Genomic DNA, 10,601 nt, shown 5'->3' with positions numbered 1-10,601 from the left:
TTGATGTTCTTGCTTGCATGCTTTTATACCAACACTGAATGCATACTGCACCGCATTGCAAACCACAAATATCACCAAATTACTTGGGGACATTCAACTGACTAATGTACAATGCGTGCAAGTTTTAAGAAAGAACTTAGAAGTGTGAAATTATAACCATAATGCAAAAGCATAAGAACCAAACACAACAGTATGGTGGGCCCATATTGGGCGGCACCACATCAGTACATGCTTTGCAACATGGTGCTGTTTCCTGGATAAGGCATATATCAACCTCATTTGCAAAGACTCAAAACAATTTTCAAAACAATTCCACAGCATATTCAATCGTCCTTTGGGCTATGTGTCTACTGGTGGCATGGATGTCGGACACCCTGGATCACCATTTGACTTGTTAGGAAGATCACAGTTAAGAAGAGGTGACGCAGCTGCATACCACTAAGTTGCCTCATTGCTTGGCAGATGGTCCTCTGCTGTAGCCTCATCATTAATAAACAAAGTGGAGTTCAGAGGCAGTTCACAAATGTCCTTTACACAGGCCAGACCAGACACAAAGACAAGCTGCTTTCCTTCCAAGAAAGGGTGCAGGATTGAGGACACAATTTAAGAACCGCCACGACGTAAAAAACCAAGCTCGCACCACATTCCATCATAGGCAGTTCCCACATGGCTAGTGACGACAAGGACCCTCGGAGCGATTTCTGAGCACAACCAGACAAGCTCCATCACAAACTCTTTTAAAGCAGAGTTATCGATGCACTGCCCAACCAAGAGATAGGCAACTATGTGTGTCCAATGCTGATTCATACCAGAAACCTTAAACATTAAGATGCAGTTTCGACTTCTCAAGGCGCTCTGAATGTGGCACAGAACCAAGATGACACTCCACAACTTGCGCAATCTCCATCTTGTCAACGAAAAGTATATAGTCTTTTTCTGTGTCTTCCATGCCCTCAGTCTTGCACTTTAGTACATCAAAAGCTTCCAAAAGAATGCCTGAAAATGAACTCTGGCTCTGTAACCTTCGTTCGAGAGTTGAGATAGATGGCAGTGGGTACCCCAGGTTCCTTAGTGTTTCATAACCTGCCTTCCCACATGTATCTTTGATCTGAAGGGCTTGCTTGATGGTGTTTGCAGACCAAATGAAACCTTGCACACTGTCCCCTAAAAGTGCCTGAAGCTGATCTTCATTCAAGAACTTCATACCATACTTAAGATTCTGGAGTTCAGTCTCAAGAACACCTACCTTCATCCTTAGACAGCTCATGTCCTTCTTTGCCCTCTCGCAGTACTCCTGTAAGTCTGCATTCTTCCTCATCACATTAACCAATTGCCTTCTAAGTTCAGCACATTCCGAGCTGGCAGGGAGGTTGCTCGGCTTTGCAGAAGGGACGCTGGGATTCGACTCTCTCCGAGACAAAATCGGAGGGGAAGAGGACGAGCTATCACCAGCTGCTAAAACATCTTTGTGCAGGTTATGCAGGTCCACTGCAGATGATGGTAATGATGTTGAAGGAATTTCGGTGCTTTCTGCTTCAGCAGAGTCTTCAAGCAGATGTATGCTCACTTCACATAGTGTAGATAGATCACAGTTGTTCTCAGGACGAGCAGGAACAGATGGAATGGACTTGGACCGTCTCTGCAGCACCGGTTTCTTTTTCTGTTTCGATGCACCTGTGAAAATGGAAATTGACATGCAAGATCATTGGTGACTGCAACACTGAATGTGGCAGTTTTTGTTGGCAGTGCCAACCTGTGCCTAATGAAGTTTAACTAACCATTAGCTACTATGCATTTGTGGGCATGTCCTTCCAATGTAAAAACAGCCCTAGCTACTTCTTTGGCAGTCTTTGAAAAAGTTACTTTTCTATGCATATTCACATGTGCAGATAACTTCCAGCTTTAATGAAAACTATATTTACAGATAGCTCCTGTTAATCTGATTTGTTGACGCGGAATTGTCCATGTCATTATTTATTTTATAGATGCGAGGTTCTGAAACGTCACCAGGACCAGTTGACACGTGAAATTTTTGAGGCCTTAGAGATAGCAAGATCAGGCGCTGTGTGTGTCAGCAGTCCTTCGATTGCCCTGCCAAGCAAAGAGATAGATTTTCTTGTTTCTTAACTTGCTTGTTTTGTGTGCATGCTCTGTATAACTCTTGACTGTGACTGTGTTCGTGTTCTTTGTTCTTGACTGTGCAAGCATATATTGCAGTTATAATCAAGAAAATTTAGCGGAGTCAGCGCTATATGTGTTTCTTCATCCGGTCTCTCATTTTTTGCACTGTTAGAATTATCAAGTTCTATACCAAATCTTTTTTAGTATAAAACGTGATTGTTATTAAGCAATTAATTTATCTTAGAAGTATGACCCACTTATGTAGAAATGCTATCAGGAAAAGTTTGTATTTTCCTCTAGTTGCAATGTAGAAAGTCAGGAATGGTTTGGAATAGGTTTATGACTGCAGTTACAGTGACTTCTTTAGTCAACAGCTTTGTCTGTTTTGTCCAGGTTTTCCTAAATAGGTTCCGAGAGAAAAGAACAGCTGGATTACAGTACTATTGCTAAGAGTATGAGTAGGAACACCAGAGCTTGTGGCCTTTGATACATCTTGCGGTACACCGAGGCTGAAAAAACTGTGGACTGAAGCGGGGGCTGTGAGAGTGTGCGCTTACTCTGATGAACACACCCTCACTACTGCCGCCCCCCCCCCCCCCCCCCCCCCCTTCTTTTGTTTTATCAGATCTAGCGCTCCTGGTCACACTGTTCACGATAGTACCATTGGAACTTACCGTAAAATATTGGGCAAGCGCCCACTCAAAATTTAGAAATAATCGCGAAAAAATGGGGGATGGGCAGTTGTCCGGTCATCAATTTTACATATCAATGTACTGTGCATATTTTCTCAGATCTTACAAATTTGGGAATGGGCGCTTAATGTGGAATGGGCGGATGCTCGGTATTCTACGGTAGTCCATTGCATCAAAATATGAATTCCCAGTGTGTTAGGATGGACCCAAAGCAAAACGATCCATGCTCGCATGGTCGCACCTTGGGATTATAGTTTTGTATTGAAGGTTACGTTTACGGTAATTAAACTTGCCGTTCATAGAAACCTTATTCACAAGCTTTTCACCTTCACTGCTATACCAAAGCAGAGGCTTCGGGGCATATTTGGGAAGTTCACAGTTGGTGAAACATTTCTTACTTGCGTTCAGAGTGACTGAAAAGTGGTTCAGACATTTGCATTGATTATGCCCAGAGCAACACCGGCCGGGAAAGAGTGTGACTTGTGAATGCATGATGAAGCTACTGCTTGTATTGCTTGCCACAGTGTATGGCAAGCCCCTGTTTAGGTTATTCTTGTTATTCTGGCTTATGTCACTTTGGATGGAACCAATGAAACTGTCTGAACCAGCCATAAAATCAAAGCAAGAATGAATTTGCACGGACAAGTGTTTACAGTGTGAGAAGCAATCCAAGAAGTAGCTTCATGAAGCAAACATGAGCTATGGTTGTATCAATGTCTGTCGTTGCCGTCATTTTGGTTGTTGTGGATTGCAGCCGAAGCAGATGTCTGCCAGGCTGTCAAAAAGTTATATTAAATGCCCTTTACACTGCCCTATTGGTGACGGAGGTATATAAAAAAAACTAATATTTAGATTTTTGTTTGCCGTTGTTTCCAATGTGAGTTTCAAAACAACTCATGCCCTTGCAACACGCTTAAAAATTAGACTCAAAGTAAGCTTCCCTCTGGATCCACTGAAAGGTTTGTGAACTTATTTCTTGAAGCTTTTCTATAGTTACCAAACAACAAACAGGTGCGACAGAAGCGTCAACTTACGACGAGAGGGAGGTTGTGTCGGAACCGCGTCTGGCTTTGGCTTCTTCCAGTTGTCAAGCCTGTTCTGCTTGTAATCACATGGGCGAGAGTGTGCCTGCAAACGCCGCAAGAGGTGTGGATCTTATCAAAACAGTCTCTTCCGTTCACAAGAGCACACTGGGGTATTCACTGGACGCCATATTGAAAGCAACGTTTAGAGCACATGCTCAGAACCAGCTTACATTAGCTTCGTTCGATTTACCCGCACCTCCTGCACTGGTGCAATAAAGCGTAGAACGGCATACTTCCGGTCGGATCTCAATACAGATACCAAGAGTACACTGCCCTACACTTTTCTGCACTGCTGCAGAACGTGCAGGTAAATCAAACAAAGCTATTAAGAGCCTTCCAAGACCGGCAATCTTGATAGCACAAAATGAATGTTGCAAAAGAACTGGCGAAGCTCGCCGTCAGCATGCGTTCAGCAGCCGCGCACACGGCCAGCGCTGACACAGCCACGGCCACTAGTGAATAATCCCCATACATAGTTTTCACAGACATCACTGCCGGGGCTTATGGGACATGTCAGCGCCATCGCCTGGAATTCCACACGCCAGGTGCGGACTATAGCCCGGAAAATATGGTACATATAGTTCTCACGTGACGTCACTTCCTGTACTTCCGCCCGCCATTGCAAAGTATTAAAGGGGCCCTGCAAGGAATTTTTTACTGGTTTATAATTTGCACCGAACCAGAGTGCACTGAACGCAGTAACTCAGTGAAACTTTTCTTTTCTCGAAATTCGCTTTATTTTAAAAGTTATAGGCATATTAAAATTACAAAGACAAGCAAAAAATAACCTCCCTCATGACGTCCTTGGTTGCTTGAGTGGCCGTGAACTAGAGGAGGGGTAGTGAGCTCATCGAGTGCTCACAACTACCGCACTCCCGTGTCGACGGCGCGAGAGGGCACCACTAAAGCATGTTCTGGATAGGCTGTATGCAGCGGGCAGCCAGAGCGGCTCTTAATGCATTTGCTGCGTGATTTAAGACTAATTCAGCATGACACTTCATTGGCCACAAACAACAGCAAACACGGGGTAAAAATCAGTTCAGGATGGGAGCCATTTCGCGCTGCCATACCGCGAAACGGCCAAACCGCAAGACAAAGTTCCTCGCCGAAGGCCCTCAGAACGCTCGGAGCCGGTCGGATCCTCCTGTCCATACGACCGCAGTGCCGCCGAGTACATCCGGGACCTTTCCGTGTCAGCGCCTGATCCCCCTACTCCTTTCTAGTATGCGCCGCCTTTTCTACCGCTTGGTGGCGGGTATGTCGACGAGTCATTTCTTGTTTCTGTACTTTATAAACTGCATTCGTGTCTTTTCTGATCTAAAATACTGAACAAAATCTACTTTTATGAATAACTGAAATGGTTCGCGCCAATTCTATTTTATATCTCGACTAAAAAGAAGCTTTTAGCGGCTCTGACCAGTAGTAAGCCCCGAACCAAAGACGTCACGTTTTGCGGGCTTTCGGTACCGCGAGTCGCCCTCGTCGGTGGAGGAGGTTTCCACGTCGTCCGGTTAAAATATGACGCAGTGGTATTTAGTTTCTTTCTCCGTGCCCGCTGGCTTGCCCGAACCCCAAGAGATGTGGAAACCGCAAAAAAGGTAGACGCTTAAATATGAATGCAGGACCCCTTTAAGAAGCTAGACGCGGACGCTGCTGCCGCCGCATGTGCGCCGCTCGATTGTGACCCACACGCAGCCTTTCAACAGGGTACAAGTGCCACCGGGATATTGACTTCTCGTCTTCAAAAAGAAAAAAGAAACGAATGGACGACATTCACGAGGGGCCAACTGCTGAACGGGAACCCCAAGTTTGGCCACAAGTGCAACCGACTGTGCCACCTCCACCAACAGAGGAAGAGCTCAGTATGTTCCACTCAAAACTTGCGGAGGCCGGAGGCTCCTTCGCAACTTGTTGTCCAAAGAGGCTCAATCGTAGGACTTGCCAGTGCTGGTTTGCCGTGCCAAGAAGGTACTTGCAGAACTTGTTGTTACTCAAGAAATGGCTGACAATGTTGAAAAACACACAAGGGGGCAGTCGAAATGTGCCAAGTGGTATGCGTATCATGGAGGGGGAATTAATGCATCAGTAATAAAAGGCGTGTACTCAACAAGTGCGACTAAACCCTCAGGAAGCGCACTGAAAAAAATAAGCTACCCTGAGCAACAGATTTTTTCCACTGCATCCACAGCTTGGGGAATCGAGCATGAGGGCGACGCCATTGTGAGATATGTGGAATGTATGGTTAAAAGTCATACCAACTTCAGGCATCGCATGACAGATGTTTATTTAAGCACAGAGTACCCTTATCTTGCAGCCAGTCCCAACAGTGTAGTTCGGTGTGCATGCTGTGGCAAAAGGGTTGTCGAAGTGAAATGTCCTAGCACATTGGCTAATAGCATGCTGAAGCAGAATAAAAAAACCCTGACTTCTGTATAGGTGATGTCAATGGCAGCCTGCACCTGAAATGAAATCACCCGTTTCTCTTTCAGGTGCAGACACAGATGGTGGTATGTGGTGCCCCGCACTGCGAGTTTGTTGTGTGGGGTCCACTGTCAGAGCTGCATATTGAAAGAGTGGCCAAGGACGATGCATTCTTTGAGGGTATAATTTCGAAGGCATTAGATTTTTTCACACAAGCAATCTTGCCAGAACTGTTCTCACAATACTTCACAAAAAATATAGACCAAAGTCAGGGGCAAGTGCAGGCCCCTTTTGCTACTGTCGGGGGCCTGAAGTGGGAAAAATGCTTGCATGCGATGGTCAGCATTGCAAGTATGGTTGGTTTCACTACAGCTGCCTGGTATCACGCGAGCCCCAAAACAAAAAGAGTGGTTCTGCAAAGATTGTGCCGCTGAGAATAGGAGCCAACAGCGAACCGCTCATCTTGCCAAGAAAACCGCACACAGATGTAGTCCATTGTTGAAGTAAACATAACATTAAGTGCTTTGTCTGCCATCAAGTGTCTACGCGAGATGCAGTAACAACACCTGCGTAGCTCCAGTGTTATGCTATGGTCTTCTCGTTAATAAACCAAAGTGACAGACTCCACATGCATGACTACATTGCTTCTTTCCAAAAGCCAGGATTACCAAACTGAACATTTCAACCGGCATCATGAACAACATTTATTATGCGCCGAAGGATGGTAAAATGCTCGCTTGGAGAAAACCCGCGAGCCACGTAAAGGGAACCAATAAATTATATTGTGATAACTCGTACTCACACATGAAAATAACAGCTGGCATTGGCAGTTGACCAACATATTCAGCAGTCAACAAATCAAATGCAGAGGCAAGTGAAAAAAAAGATGATTGAACCATCTTTTTTTGTCTGTTAACAAGTTGTTGTCATGAAAGGAACAAATGTTGCAACTGTGGAAGAACATCATGTGGATATTCTTTGGTTTTTAGGAACTACACAGGGGCAGAGGTTAAGAGGGCGCAGCAGACTGTCACTATTTTGTCAAGAGGTGCAAACTTGTGTCCTTGTTTAAAAGTAACAAAGTCAATTGGCTGAACAGACAGACTTCATGATATTTGTTGTGCACCACGCCAATAACCCTCTCACATGAATTCAAGCATTTGCGAGTTTTCAATTTAAGGCAGAAAGTTGCTTCTTGCCCTTGGTGAAGGCAGGAATGTGGAGCTTCACACAGTACACACCTAAAGTGTCAGCAATATGGAAGTCCCTGTCTGCTAGGACTACATCCCGGCCCCTTGTGCTAAATAGTCGAGAATTCTAGAGTTTTCAGTTATGTGCTTATCACTTGCTCTCCCACCCCAGCCTTCTGATATAAACAGTATCGCACCTGGAGGACAGGTGCCAATTAGAAATTTAGCAGTATTGCTGCCTTTGTATTGGGATCAAGTCTCGCTTTTTGGGAGCAAAGATGAAGGCCGTCATATCTTTATCTCGAAGCAGCCAATGATGACTGCTACCATTGGACCAAAAGAGTCAAAGAATGCCCGTGGCATCGTTTTCTGAATGTCGCTCCTCGATGGTTACAGAATTTGCGACTTAAGCCTCCAAAATGCAGCGTGCAGCCACTTTTCAAAAATCCTGCGCTTACAGTTGCGTCTGAGATGCCGAACCTGTAAGCAAGATCTTGAAAAGGGAAGTTCCACTTGAGCTCTTCATTACAAACATGAGGAATTCCTAAAACTTCTGCAAGTAATTTTGTGGTGTGTGCTTTACAACAGACTCTACCAGCTGAAAAATTGCAAACAAAACTGAAAAGTTAGCAAGGCCTGTATAAAAGAAAACATTCGCTCTGTGATCACAAAGCGATGCTCCGGTTACTTCAAGCTGTTCCTTTTGCTTTGCCAATGTACACACCTTTCGCTTTGCCAATGAACGCAGCTCAGAAGCAAGCCTCCTGTTATCCGCTTCAACTGCTCGCAGGTCCTGTATCGCCAATTCTGTTTGCATGGCAGCATCTATGCCAACAAAAAGAAATTTTTGTGCATCAAATTTCAAGCGAAAGGAATGTCATTCTCAGCTGATTAGGAATGTAAGGATATGACTCAAACAAACCTTTGTTGCACGCTGCTGAGTCTAGTATGCAACTAGAAGAGGGAACATGAGAGTCCATGGTGCAGTCTGGCGAAGGTGCGTTATTTTCAAGGGATTGGCAGAATTCAGTGCTCGCTGTGGCGGTTAACGCTCGCTTTTTTTGGCGTTTCTTGGAACGCTGGAAACGGGAAGCCGGAGGTTGTTCACTACGTTCGTAACCCAGGTGCTGGGTAGGCACCCAGTCGGGGTTTGTGTCGTCCATGAGAGCTGAAGGTTTGCCTGCAAACGAAGAGATGTGCCCGTACTTGACGCATTAGAATTCGCAGCACCTTAGCTGTGTAAACTCGGCGCCACCGCCGCCGCAACACTATCGACAGAAGTGTGCCACAAACACCACACAATTAAAGAAACGCTGTGAGAAAGGTAAAAGCAAAGACTAATAATGCCATACGCACAACGTCGTGCACCTCGACCGGAAGTGGCTGTACGCAAAGGCGCGGAGAGCTCGTGCCGGACGGCGAGTGTATCACTGGGGAGCATGTGAAGCCACTCACCTCCCTCATCCTGCTCCCCCCTTCCCTTCCCTCCTCCCTAGTTTCGTGACACAAGATTTGCCAACAAGATGCATCTTGTGAATAGACCTTACGCTACGCTACAGCTTCGAAAAACTCATTTTGACCATCCAAACAAGTTTCGCGAGGGGTCGAGGTGCACCGTGACGCTACTCTGCTTCGTCCGCTGTTGCATTGCGCACAGGGCGCGAACAGAAGCATCCAGCGATCCACGTACCGTTGAGCAACTGATTTCTTACCTGTAATGAAGTGACGACCGCAGACACGGACGTTGTCTAGGTTCTTAAGATCCTTACGATGTATCCGAGCAAGCCAGAGGCTTCGGCGTTTCTCAGACAGCACCTTTGTACGCTCACACTGTCGCGTTATCACCTTTGGCAAACAGTGCAGCCCTACATTTGGCTCTGTGTTACTCTGCTGCGCAGAGGACTTGCTGTTGCTTCGGCAGCCGAACATTGCGCACATTGGCATGACTGCACTGACTGCACCACCGGCACCACTGTGGACTGCACCACCACTATGGTGCCTGGAACGCGTCTCGGACTGGTGTTTTTACCGCAGCCAAAAAAGTGGTCCCTCGATTTCAGTCTGATGACGTCATAGAAGTGTCACGCTGTCGCCAGTCGCGACCCTGGCGGCGTTTCAACAGTTGTGGTACTACTAGCAGACGCCTGTTCTGCTGCAGGCCGCTCTCCACTGCAAGGCGTTCTTGCTCCACTGTGATAGTTCACGGAAGCTTCGGCAGCCGGAAGTTGGGACGCCTGGGACGCCGTTGCCAAATACCGTAGATCTCTCTGGCGTGACATGTCACGTGTGAGAATCCTTCTCACACGTGACATGTCACGTGTGAGAAGGATTCCTTGCAGGCTTGCGCGCGCACCGTCCGGTAGGTTTTATTAGACTAGGCTGCAGCGGATTACCAACTTGATTTTAAGCGGAGAAGCAAACTAACCCCCCCCCTCCCCCCCCCCCCCCCCCACCCCACCCCAGGACCGGGGGGCGACGCCGGCCTGTGTTTCTCCTGCCCAGTGGCGGCTGTTTCAGGGGGGGGGGGGGGGGGCGGCAAGACACATGCTTTGCCCCCCCCCCCCCCCTCTGAGAACGGGGGGGGGGGGGGGGGGGTGCAAGGGGCAAGCCCTTGCACTCCCGGTTGGTACGCCCATGCTAGCCTAGTGTGTTCTAGCCAGTTCTAGCACCCCATAGTTAGACGAAGGCACGGTGGGAGGACGAAGGCTAGCTACGGTCACGTGATGTCACGTTGGCTGTTCTATGGTGGCTAGAGAGTTGGGTGTGTCGAGCGGCGGCCGGCGCGCGGCACCAAAAGGAAATCTGTCGCCAGGAGGCGCCTCGGAAGCCCTGTATGCTATCCGACCGCGGCGTCAGCGGCAGTTTGGCTGCGCTGGGACCGAAATGCGCTGCGTGCGGACCTTTTACCGGCCACTTGTCGGCTGTGTTTTTTTACAAAATTAATTGGTGTGGCATAATGAAAGTCTGATAAAGCTGGATTCGATAGTCGACCCGATTTTGGAGCGTCGACGAAGGTAAATCCGCACTTGAAGTCGTTCTCTTCTCATCACAACGCTCTCGGGGTAATATAAAAAATGGGGCAATTTATTTTT

At 47.0% G+C, this 10,601-nt stretch overlaps 1 protein-coding gene across 1 annotated transcript; it reads right to left on the bottom strand.

Annotated features, from left to right (window-relative positions):
- Positions 1-9,589, bottom strand: LOC115325008. The gene is made up of 5 exons (XM_029985705.3): positions 9,222-9,589; positions 8,432-8,689; positions 8,234-8,334; positions 3,848-3,941; positions 1-1,674 (listed from the first exon to the last, which is right to left on the bottom strand). The coding sequence occupies exons 1-5, from the start codon at positions 9,451-9,453 to the stop codon at positions 818-820; spliced, it is 1,542 nt and encodes a 513-aa protein (XP_029841565.2). The 5' UTR covers positions 9,454-9,589; the 3' UTR covers positions 1-817.
- Positions 9,590-10,601: the final 1,012 nt, after the last annotated feature.

Source organism: Ixodes scapularis, unplaced genomic scaffold (genome assembly GCF_016920785.2).
Source record: "Ixodes scapularis isolate PalLabHiFi unplaced genomic scaffold, ASM1692078v2 PGA_scaffold1__304_contigs__length_218370807, whole genome shotgun sequence".
Lineage (NCBI taxonomy): Eukaryota > Metazoa > Arthropoda > Arachnida > Ixodida > Ixodidae > Ixodes > Ixodes scapularis.
The sequence above is the reverse complement of the archived record's forward strand: the minus strand, read 5'-3'. Positions and strand labels throughout refer to the sequence as shown.

Bases quoted from the DNA above. Each gene is read 5' to 3' on its own strand.
- LOC115325008 (XM_029985705.3), bottom strand. From the start codon at position 9,453: ATGCCAATGTGCGCAATGTTCGGCTGCCGAAGCAACAGCAAGTCCTCT. The intron at 8,335-8,431 runs GTTTGTTTGAGT...TTGTTGGCATAG, and splicing joins CTCAGCAGCGTGCAACAAAG to ATGCTGCCATGCAAACAGAA. The intron at 3,942-8,233 runs GTGTGTACATTG...CGGCGTTTGCAG, and splicing joins GTTCATTGGCAAAGCGAAAG to GCACACTCTCGCCCATGTGA.